General features: G+C 38.8%; 1 protein-coding gene across 1 annotated transcript in view; it reads left to right on the forward strand.

Annotated features, from left to right (window-relative positions):
- The window catches only part of DNAH5 (dynein, axonemal, heavy chain 5), a 252,270-nt gene that overhangs the window by 137,941 nt on the left and 101,753 nt on the right, over positions 1-12,576 (forward strand). The window contains exon 48 of the mRNA XM_011951766.1: positions 12,299-12,421. Coding sequence (XP_011807156.1) covers positions 12,299-12,421 — 123 coding nt within the window. The remainder of the gene's footprint in view (positions 1-12,298; positions 12,422-12,576) is intronic.

Raw genomic sequence — 12,576 nt, forward strand, 5'->3', positions numbered from 1 at the left:
AGGAATGACCTAGGTTTGCAGTGGCTTAAATGGTTCTTTTTCTCCTGGTCCTAAATTGTACAAGACCTTATTGAAACTGAGGAGGAAATCCCAAATGCCAGTACATGCTTCAGTGATTTGCAAATGATCTCTCATATTTTTATTAGAACATTAATATATTACCAGGTACATGTCATAAATTGCAAATGGAAGGGAAATTTTTAGGGGAACACAAATCCAAAGAACTTTGCTTTTAATGCATTTTGTTGTTCTTTAGTTGTTGGAATGAAAATATCAGAGCAATGAAACTTGTTGAAGGCATGGTTAAATCACGACATTTTATCACTTAATTTAATCGGTGACAGTGGAGTGCCAATACACTAAGGCCATTGATTAAACTTCTAAATGAGACTGTCAACTTCATTTTACTCTTCTGGAGGAGACGGGATTTTCAGTGTGGGCTGTCCGTCTGTCAAATAAATGCCATTCATGTAGTGTCTGGGTGGGCAGATCTGGATGGAGGTCAACCCCAAATTGCAGTGACTCAGCAGGAGTGGCATTTTTGTGTTTCGGAAATGGCACATTAAATTACCCTAGGTTGGCAAGATGCTAACATTATATGTGTTCCTTTAATACCGCTTTACAATTAAAGAGCTTTCGTTAGTTTTACCTTAGGAGGACATTCTCTTTAAACGTTGTAATTATAACGTTATTTGAGGGTAAAGGTTTTTAAAAAATCAGATCAGAGTGTGATATTGTTTCATTATGTGGGGTGATTTTCTACTGATCCACACTTCATGAGACTGTGTTAACTCTCTAGGCCTACAATGTAATTCTGACAGTAACTACAGCAGAGCGAATGCAGATTTCAGAAGTTAAGGGCCAAATCCCACAAGACTGCCCTCACTCAGTCACCAGCCACAAGCTTGGGGTTCTCAAGAGACCCATACCTCTGACCAAGTGGCTACAAATTAGGCCATTCCCTCAGCCCTCTCAGTTTCCATAATTCACTAGAATGACTTACAGAACTCAGAGAAGTGCTGTGATTATTATTACAGCTTTCTTACAAAGATGCAAATAAGTATCAGTCAAAAGAAAAGATACAGAGGGCAAGGTTTGGGAGGGTCCCAAATGCAAACCTTCTCTGTCCTCAGAATGTGCTACTTTCCAGGTGTATCATGTGTATCACCAACCTGGACATTCACTTGAGCCGTGGTGTTCTGGGATTTTATTGGGGTTTTATTTCATAGGCATACTTGATCACATCATTGGCCACAGGACAGGACTCAGATCTTTTTATTTGTTTTGAAACAGAGGCTCGCTCTGTCACTAGGCTGTAGCACAGTGGCACGATCTTGGCTCACTGCAACCTCCACCTCCAGGGGTCAAGTGATTCTTCTGCCTCAGCCTCCTGAGTAGCGGGGACTACAGGTATGGGCCACCACACCCTGCTAATTTTTGTATTTTTGGTAGAGATGGGGTTTCACCATGATGGCCAGGATGGTCTAGATCTCTTGACCTTGTGATCCACCCGCCTCAGCCTCCCAAAGTGCTGGGATTACAGGCATGAACCACTGTGCTCAGCCAAGATCTTTAAGACTGAACTCAAATCTCCATCAACTCCCCTCCCAGGTCAACTGATATCATGTGACTTAAAACCTCAACCTTCTCATCACATGGTTGGTGATGAGTGGTTGGCATGAGTGGTATGAGGGACCCATGTGAATAACAGAGTCCTTTCTACCAGGAAATTTCCAGGAACAAAGGCCAGCCCAATCTTTTATTATACAACAAGGCCTTGTCACTGCATTTTTGTTACCAACTCTGTGACATCTCTGGCAGGTACTAAAGATCTGTGGTTTCTGTCTCTTTAACATGAAATATTTACTCATTTCCTGGAAAAAGCCATATGTTATCTAGAACACCTGTTGTTTGCTATACAAATTCATAAACCATATAATAAATTTCTAGAAGTGGTACAATATTCAGATATAATAAGTAGAAGAATGAAGTATTCTTTAGGCTCCCATTATCTGATACACAAGGCTTTAGCCTGATTCCCCACTGTTCTTCAGTGTTAAGGTGGAGTTAACACGTCACTGTTTCTTTTTTCTGTTCAGAAGCATCACAGGATCATCCACTCTGTTTAGTGCCAGAGACTGTTTTGACTGTTGAGCATCAGGGCTTTCTATTAAGCAAGACTCATTAGTTTCAGAAAGCTTTCAATTAGCCAAACTGTTGTAATTAACTTTCTCACTGTAATTTTCAGTCATTCATGCTAAACAGGGCTGATGGAGCAGAGCGTTTGTCTCTGTGTCTCCCATGTATCTGGATCCCAACCAAACTGAAATCGTAGATAAGAAAATAGATACTGTCCATTTCTCAGCTGTTATCATGATGGCACACTGTCCAATGAAGGGCACACGTCTGTTACCTGACAGGTTGTTTTCATCATGATGTAACTTTCACATCTTTCATCAGTAGAAGGACTATTTGTCACTTTTTGCCTGGGACAATCCAGGTTATTTTCATTGTTTCAGATTAATAATTAATAGCATCCTTTGCCACTATCAAAAGTATCTGGTTTGGACAAAAATTATACAGTCATCTCATTTTTTGGCTAAGGGAATTTAGTCAGTTTCTTAAGAAAGATTCCTCATTTTTTCCCCCAAACTAATATTGTTTTAATTTTTTTATTTTTGAAAATAATTCATACATAGAAGTAGAAATTTAAGCAATACGAAAAGGTGAAAAGAAGACAGCAAAAATTACTTAGGATAAATTCTGAAAAGATTTCTAAAATAATTATAAAGTGTTTTGAATATAGCCACCATCTTACAAATGGTTGCGTAGCAATAGGTTTTATTTTTTAAAAAATAAGACTCCTAGAACCTGGATGGAAATTCCATAGTTTTTTTTTTGGACCCAGAACCACTTTTCAAAATGACATCTTGTGCAGTAGATTAATCTATAAAATAAGTAAACATGGATTTGCTTTGGTGGAATTGGAGCTGGGGTTCTGGAGCTCATTCCAGCCTCATCTTTTCTTCCCGCAAGGGATCCCTGTGGTTGCAGAAAATCCTTTTGGTTCCTCAGAACACAGTTTGAAGACTAGTTTCCTAAGAGATAATATGTGAAAGTGTATTTGTATCATAAAGCTCTCTTAAAATGGCAGGTTTTACTGTTAAGACTGACGTACTCAGGTGGAAGGAGATTCAAGCATTGTCTGAATTCACTTAGTTGGTGGCAGAACCGAAGCTGGAAACCAGGGTCCATGTGCTGTACTGTGCTGTACACACACATGCTTCCTTCCAATGGCCTTCCTTTATCTATATTAATATCTAAAGGGCTGGTTTACCACTTAGTGCACTTGTTTTATTTTTAGCTTCCAGCTATGCATTATTGTATTTTCTTGTGATTTTTGACGTATTTTACTTTTTACAATGTACTATTGAGCATTTTAAGCTTTCCTAATGTAAGACTATTTTCGTTTGGTTTTAGTGAATTACAATAAAATGGGAAGATGTTATTGGGCAGTAGATTTCTTAATAAAGACTGTAACTCTCCATTTTTGTGTTTTAGCTAATAGCACGTAGATGAAAAACTAAAATTAAATATATTTTATATTTCTATTTAATTGTATGCAACATGCATGAAAAATGATTTAGGTGCTAGCATATAGAGATACACAGAAATAATAAAATAGCTTTACATTTTGTACTACATTAAGCTCATGAATTGCTTTCATATATATCATTAATGCATAATACTCCGTAGCAAGCTCATGAATTGCTTCCATATATATTATATCATTAATGCATAATGCATTTTTTATATCTATACATACTCTCATTTGTGGGTTGTATTATACCCAGAAATATTAAGTGGCTTACATGAAATCACAGAGTTGATAAATGTGAGAAGCAGTAGTTTAATTTGTTTTTCCTGACTTTCAGCCTAGTCAGAGCTGTTGTGTAAGGTGGTGCAGATTTTGCACTGTGTCTCTTTCGCAAAGATGACTGTGTGACTGTTGTACCTAAGAACTAGGCAATGCACCATCGCCTCAGCTGCACATGATCCTTCCAATACCCTTTCCGATGTTGCTTTCCTCCCTTTGTCTTGTTGGGAAAATAGGCATGTACATAACCAAATGTGGCTGGCGAGATAAGTGGTACTTACGGCAGAATCTCAATGCTGTACTGTGGAGTCTGGAGGAGGAGCCGATTAGTTTCCATAGGGGATTACAGAAATCAGCATAATGAAAGAGTTGATCATTACTTGGGGGAATTTAATATTTATATTAATTTCTAGGAATTATGAAAGCTGAGTTGTCTTATTAAGAAATTAATTCAGTAACTGAATTGTTCTTAGGTTTAGGGCTGCTAGCTCAGAAAAGAGCCAGAAGGGAGCTCCATTCCTCAGCCTACCTGGTTTTCTGACCATCTGGTTTTCATGTCTTAAAATGCTGCTGTCACAGCTTGGGTTAATGATGATATCCTGTGTGTGTAGATAGACAATGAGATTGGAATCTTGTTTAGGTTTTATAAATTGCATAAGATGCTGTCATGCCAACTATGATTCTCCAGATTCTCCAATTTCAGAGTAAAGTGATTGTCTATTCTTAAAGAACAGTATAGGTCCTTAGTGCAAGTCCTTGCTAGAGACTAAATTTTTTTAAAATCAGTAACTGGATTGAGAGAAGTGACATGTTTTAGAAGATCATTCATCTAAATCAGTATTTCACAAAGTGAATTTGGCTAATGATAATCCTGAGAGTTCTTTTTGGGCTTAGAAATGGCTACTCTAGAAATATATAAGAAAGGACCCCATAATGAATGCTGTAAGCCAGCCTATAAGGTGAACACCACTTCATAGTCTATGTGGTTTTTTTTTAACTGAATATAAATGAACTAAGATCCTGAGGGTCCAGAACAGAGACAGTGAGAAGGACTGTCTGGAAGTGAGACTGGAGGAGTAAGTAGTGGACACCATGGAGTTCCCTGTAAGTCACTGACGAGGAACCCCCTGGAGCCCTGAGGAGGATGCATTGCACTTTGGAAAGCTCGTTCTGGAGGTAGAGTGGAAAACAAGATGCAAGAGACATGGCTGCACTCAGAGAGACCTGAGAGGACACAGTTGCAGTCATTTTTCAGAAGGGTGGTTGGGCTGGACCAAGATGGTAAAAGTGAGAAAGGAAACAGAACAAGGTTGCATTCAACTTTGACTAGGAAGTGGAACTGCCGGAACTTGTGATTGGTTGAGTAGAGGTTTATGTTAGTCTGTTCTTGCATTACTATAAGGAACGACCTGAGACTGGGTAATTTATAAAGAAAAGAGGTTTAATTGGCTCATGATTCCACAGACTATACAGGAAACATGACTGGGGAGGCCTCAGAAAACTTTCAATTATGTTGGAAGGGGAAGTAGACACTTCTCATCTGGCCAGAGCAGGAGCCAGAGTGAAGATGGAGGTGCTACACACTTGTAAGCAACCAGATCTCGTGAGAACTCACTCATGAGACAGCACTGGGGGGATAGTGCTGAACTATTAGAAACCACCTCCATGATTCAGTCACCTCCCACCAGGCCCCACCTCCAACATTGGGGGTGATAATTCCACATGAGATTTGGGTGGGGACACAGAGCCAAACCATATCCAAAGGTCGTTGGAGGAGAGGCATAGGAGAGAGTGAGAAAAGCCAAAGATGACTCCAGGTTTCTTGTATTTATTTATCTATGTAAAAAATATTTACCAACAAACACGTAGTACCGGACACCCTTCTAGACACTGAGGATGAAATAATGAGGAAAATAGGGAAGACAAGGTGCCTTCCCTCCTTACCTTCTAGTGGAGGACACAGGCGATAATCTAATAAGCAAACATATCTACTTGGTTTTATTAACTGCACTGCAGTTCCTAACAGCAAAACAATGGATGAGGTGGGAACACCAATCAAAGAGATTGGGAGCACCCAATCTGGGTGCTGGAGGTTGGTCCAGCCCAACCTCCCTTCTGAAAAGCTGGAGCACCCTCCAGCTTTCATATCTTTTCAGCACACTACCAGATTCCCCCATGCAAGCATGTCCAATGTGTATTGTTCAAGGTACACGAATATTGTTTTATGCACAAAATTGTATAGATATGAAATATTTAATTTTAAATATTTTAAAATAAAATTTAAATAAACATATAAATACACATTTAAATAAATACATACATACATACATAGTGTATAAAATTACTTCCTGGCTATGTACATAAAGTGTATACAGGAAACACAAATGGCTTTTATGTTTAGATTTGGGTACCATCCCCAAGATAACTCATTATATATATGCAAATATTCCCAAATCTGAAAACGTTCAAAATACAAAACACTTCTGGTTCCAAGCATTTCAGAGAAGGCATAGCCAATTTGCATTGTGTTTCAGGCCTTCAGGAGGTCTTACCAAACTTCAACACTCTTTAGGTAACTATTGAATCTGCAACAATTCTAAAAATGGAAAGAAGTCTCAACTTCTAGGTTCTCAAGTTACTTAATTTTTCTCCCATTTTGTTGTGCTTTTGTCGATTTAACTCTTCTATGACATGTATAGCTTAGTGGTGATAGTGGTGATTTCCTATCATTTCAAAAAAATTAGGGTTGCAGTGGAAGGGAAGAAAGTATAGGTGTGTGGCTATTACTCTGTATTACTCTGACTATCCCACCTAATACATTTTAGCTCTTGATAAAGCCTCCCAATAAATAAAATCTTCATGTGCCTAAAAGTGTTCTCATTAATAGGCATGAGAATGTCTGAAAGTCCTAATTGGCCATAAGGAGGTGCATTTAAATTCATTGAAAAGAAGAGCAAATTTAGCCTAGTACATTAAACAATTTTGTATTTATGTGGGGGGGGGGATATGAAATTATTTTTGCCATTGTACTATTTCCTGGGAGATTTGTAATTGAATGAGTTACGATATATTTATATCTCATTCTATTTAAAAGTGGTGAAACATTTTCACATTCCTTGCTATTATTCATTAAAATGATGAGGCCAGGCACAGTGGCTCATGCCTGTAATCCCAGCACATCGGGAGGCCGAGGTGGGTGGATCACCTGAGGTCAGGAGTTTGAGACTAGCTTGGCCAACATGGTGAAACCCTGTCTCTCCTAAAAATACAAAAATTAGCTGGGTGTGGTGGTGGGCACCTGTAATCCCAGCTCTTGGAAAGCTGAGGCAGGAGAATTGCTTGAACCCAGGAGGCAGAGGCTGCAGTGAGCCAAGATTGCACTGTAGCCTGGGCGACAGAGCAAGACACTGTCTCAAATAAATAAATACATAAATAAAATCATGATGAAAACGTACAATGTGCAATTACTGTAAAGATTCTCAAGGATAGTTGTATAGAGTTTTGCTTTTTTTGTGTTATATTTTATCTCATTTTGTGGTTATATCTTGTTCATAAAAGTCACTTTTAACTGGTTTGTTTTTGTCATGAAATAAAACATTCTTTGGATAAGAGAAGGAGAATTTATTTTATCTTAATATACCTGCACTTTCTTCTGTATTTATACATCTTTAACATGATTTAAAATCATGCATTAGTAGATTCCTACAGTGATAGAAATGAAACGAGCTTTCGAGTTTTGAAGCTTCCAGAGTCTGAGAACTTCGAGGCGCTTTCTGCTTGCTTTGCAGTGCTAGACTTGGTTACTCAGTGCATACATTTTGAAGGACAGTTTATTCCCAAGCCACATTGCACTACCATGGACATGAGAACACCAGTCAAGAGCCTGGAGTCCTCTCCTCAGATCTTCTTCCTTTGCCTTCCAGTGTCCAGTTTTTTCAGTTATTTATTTATTTGTTTATTTCTTTATTTATGTAAGTTCTAGGATATATGTGCACAACATGCAGGTTTGATACTTAGGTACACATGTGCCATGTTGGTTTGCTGCACTTGACTCATCATTTACATTAGGTATTTCTCCTAATGCTATCCCTCCCCCAGCCCCCCACTCCAGACAGGCCCCAGTGTGTGATGTTCCCTGCCCTGTGTCCAAGTGATCTCAATGTTCAACTCCCACCTATGAGTGAGAACATGTGGTGTTTGTTTTTCTGTTCCTTTGATAGTTTGCTGAGAATGATGGTTTCCAGCTTCATCCATGTCCCAGCAAAGAACATTAACTCATCCTTTTTTATGGCTGCATAGTATTCCATGGTGTATATGTGCCACATTTTCTTAATCCACTGTATCATTGATGGACATTTGGGTTGGTTTCAAGTCTTTGCTGTTGTGAATAGTGCCACAATAAACATGTGTGTGCATGTGTCTTTATAGTAGCATGATTTATAATCGTTTTGGTATATACCCAGTTACGGGATTGCTGGGTCAAATGGTAATTCTAGTTCAAGGTCCTTGAGGAATCACCACACTGTCTTCCACAATGGTTGAACTAGTTTACACTGCCACCAACAGTGTAAAAACATTCCTATTTCTCCACATCTTCTCCAGCATCTGTTGTTTCCTGACTTTTTAATGATTGCCATTCTTTTTTTTGTTTTTTTTTTTTTTGAGACGGAGTCTCGCTCTGCCGCCCAGGCTGAAGTGCAGTGGCCGGATCTCAGCTCATTGCAAGCTCCGCCTCCCGGGTTCACGCCATTCTCTTGCCTCAGCCTCCCAAGTAGCTGGGACTACAGGCGCCCACCACCTCGCCCGGCTAGTTTTTTGTATTTTTTAGTAGAGACGGGGTTTCACCATGTTAGCCAGGATGGTCTCGATCTCCTGACCTCGTGATCCACCCGTCTCTGCCTCCCAAAGTGCTGGGATTACAGGCTTGAGCCACCGCACCCGGCCATGATTGCCATTCTAATTGGCATGAGATGGTATCTCATTGTGGCTTTGATTTGCATTTCTCTGATGAACAGTGATGATGAGCATTTTTTCATGTGTCTGTTGGCTGCATAGATGTCTTTTGCGAAGTGTCTGTTCATATCCTTTGCCCACTTTTTGATGGGGTTGTTTTTTTCTTGTAAATTTGTTTCTTCGTAGATTCTGGATATTAGCCCTTTATCAGATGGGTAGATTGCAAAACTTTCTCCCATTCTGTAGATTGCCTGTTCACTTTGATGGTAGTTTCTTTTGCTGTGCGGTAGCTCTTTAGTTTAATTAGATCCCATTTGTCTGTTTTGGCTTTTGTTGCCATTGCTTTTGGTGCTTTAGTCATGAGGTCCTTGCCCATGCCTATGTACTGAATGGTATTGCCTAGGTTTTCCTCTAGGGTTTTTATGGTTTTAGGTCCAATCTTTAAGTCTTTAATTCATCTTGAATTAATTTTTGTATAAGGTTTAAGGAAGGGATCCAGTTTCAGCTTTCTACACTATTTATTAAATAGGGAATTCTGTCCCCATTTCTTGTTTTTGTCAGATTTGTCAAAGATCAGATGGTTATAGATGTGTGGTGTTATTTCTGAGACTTCTGTTCTGTTCTATTGGTCTATCTCTCTATTTTGGTACCAGTACCATGCTGTTTTGCTTACTGTAGACTTGTAGTATAGTTTGAAGTCAGGTAGCATGATGCCTCCAGCTTTGTTCTTTTTGCTTAGGATTTTCTTGGCAATGTGGGCTCTTTTTTGGTTCCATATGAAATTTAAAGTAGTTTTTTTCAATTCTGTGAAGAAAGTCATTGGTAGCTTGATGGGGATGGCATTGAATCTATAAATTACTTTGGGCAATATGGCCATTTTCATGATATTGATTCCTTCTATCCATGAGCATAGAATATTCTTCCATTTGTGTGTGTCTTCTTTTATTTCGTTGAGCAGTGGTTTGTAGTTCTCCTTGAAGAGGTCCTTCACAGCCCTTGTAAGTTGGATTCCTAGGTATTTTACTCTCTTTGTAGAAATTGTGAATGTGAGTTCACTCATGATTTGGCTCTCTGTTTGTTTGTTAATGGTGTATAGGAATGCTTTTGATTTTTGCACACTGATTTTGTATCCTGAGATTTTACTGAAGTTGCTTATCAGCTTAAGGAGATTTTGGGATGAGATGATGGGGTTTTCTAAATATACAATCATGCCATCTGCAAACAGGGACAATTTGACTTCCTCATTTCCTAATTGAATACCCTTTTTTTCTTTCTCTTGCCTGATTGTCCTGGCCAGAACTTCCAACACTGTGTTGAATAGGAATGGTGAGAGAGGGCATCCCTGTCTTGTGCCAGTTTTCAGAGGGAATGCTTCCAGTTTTTGCCCATTCTGTATGGTATTGGATGTGGGTTTGTCATACATAATTCCTGTTATTTTGAGATACGTTGCATCAATACCTTGTTTGTTGAGAGTTTTCATCATGAAGGCTATTGAATTTTGTCGAAGGCCTTTTCTGCATCTATTGCAATAATCATGTGGTTTTTGTCGTTGGTTCTGTTTATGTGATGGATTACCTTTATTGATTTGCATATGTTGAACCAGCCTTGCATCCCAGGGATGAAGCTCACTTGATCATGGTGGATAAGCTTTTTTATGTGCTACTGGATTCGGTTTGCCAGTATTTTATTGAGGATTTTTGCATCGATGTTCATCAGGGATATTGGTTTAAAATTCTCTTTTTTTATTGTGTCTCTGCCAGGCTTTGGTATCAGGATGATGTTGGTCTCATAAAATGAGTTAGGGAGGATTCCCTCTTTTTCTATTGATTGGAATAGTTTCAGAAGGAATGGTACTAGCTTCTCTTTGTACCTCTGGTAGAAATTTGGCTGTGAATCCGTCTGGTCCTGGACTTTTTTTGGTTGGTAGGCTATTAATTGTTGCCTCAATTTCAGAGCCTGTTATTGGCCTATTCAGAGATTCAACTTCTTCCTGGTTTAGTCTTGGGAGGGTGTGTATGTATCTAAAAATTTATCATCCATTTCTTCTAGATTTTCTAGTTTATTTGTGTAGAGGTGCTTATAGTATTCTCTGATGGTAGTTTGTATTTCTGTGGGATTGGTGGTGATACCCCTTTATCATTTTTTATTGCATCGATTTGATTCTTCTCTCTTTTCTTCTTTATTAGTCTTGATAGCCGTCTATAAATTTTGATCTTTTCAAAAAAAAAAAAAAAAAACAACAGCTCCTAGATTCATTGATTTTTTGAAGGGTTTTTCGTGTCTCTATCTTTTTCAGTTCTGCTCTGATCTTAGTTATTTCTTGCCTTCTGCTAGCTTTTGAATGTGTTTGCTCTTGCTTCTCTAGTTCTTTTAATTGTGATGTTAGGGTGCCTATTTTAGATCTTTCTTGCTTTCTCTTGTGGGCATTTAGTGCTATAAATTTCCCTCTACACATGCTTTAAATGTGTCCCAGTTCTTCTCGTTTTAATATCTTTTTACGTACTGCAAGGTTTTTTTGTTTTGTTCTGTTTTGTTTTTGTTTTTTTTTTTTTTGAGACAGAGTCTCGCTCTGTCACCCAGACTGGAGTGCAGCAGCATGATCTCGGCTCACTGCAAGCTCCACCTCCCAGATTCACACCATTCTCCTGCCTTACCCTCTGGAGCAGCTGGGACTACAGGTGCCCGCCACCATGCCCTTCTAATTGTTTTTGTATTTTCAGTGGAGACAGGGTTTCACCATATTAGACAGGATGGTCTCGATCTCCTGACCTCATGATCTGCCCACCTCGGCCTCCCAAAGTGCTGGGATTACAGGCGTGAGCCACTGCGCCCAGCCTTAAGGAAGGTTTTTTATAGAGTGCAATATGGTCTTCTCTTGCACCACCTAAGCTCAGAATGTAAAAATGAGAGAGAAGACATAAGTGGGCTTTTTTCACTCTGTGTCAGGGAATGAGAATTCAATCAGTGTAATTGCATCTGCCCAAAAGAGTGGGTATGAGCTGTGCCAGGTAACAGCAGCCAGTTTCAGCCTTCAGACCATGATGTGCTATGCAGCTCAGAGTGCAGACCTCAGAAGCTTCTCACACAGTAGCCTTGTTTAATTTTGTTGCTGGTTATAGGGAAACTATTAGCAAAACTTTGAATAATGGGGAACATAGTGTCACGGACAGAAGCTTAATAAGACAAAAGTAAATTTTTAGAAATGGACAGAAGAGTCTCATCCCATTCAAATTCACATTGGTTAGAATTTCATTTCCTTCCAAATTCAACTGGATTTTCAAAGTTTGTGAATGTTATACAAGATAATTTAGGTACTTTAGAATTTGTCAGAATTAAGGGGGGAAATTTGGCTTTTTCTAAGTAATTCATATCAGTTCAAAGGTTACCAGTTTTTGTTGTTTTTTAAAATAATTGACCATGTTTTAGGGGATATTTTCACAGATGTTTCAATTGATTTTTTTTTCACAGAGGACAATAGAGAGCTATGTGGATAAACGAATGGGTACAACGTACGGCCCGCCTGCGGGAAAGAAGATGACTGTTTTTATTGATGATGTGAATATGCCAGTAATCAATGAGTGGGGAGACCAGGTATCATCATTCTGTTGTGCATTTTGTTTAATTTGGTATTGATTTATTCTTTGAAGAGTTTTTAAAAATTAAAATTTTTTTTTTTTTTACTTTTTCGAGATACAATGTCTGAATTCCAGTAAAGTTCATTCTTTGGAAACACTCAAGGAGTTAGG

Source organism: Colobus angolensis, unplaced genomic scaffold, assembly GCF_000951035.1.
Source record: "Colobus angolensis palliatus isolate OR3802 unplaced genomic scaffold, Cang.pa_1.0 Scaffold327, whole genome shotgun sequence".
In the NCBI taxonomy this organism is placed as follows: domain Eukaryota; kingdom Metazoa; phylum Chordata; class Mammalia; order Primates; family Cercopithecidae; genus Colobus; species Colobus angolensis.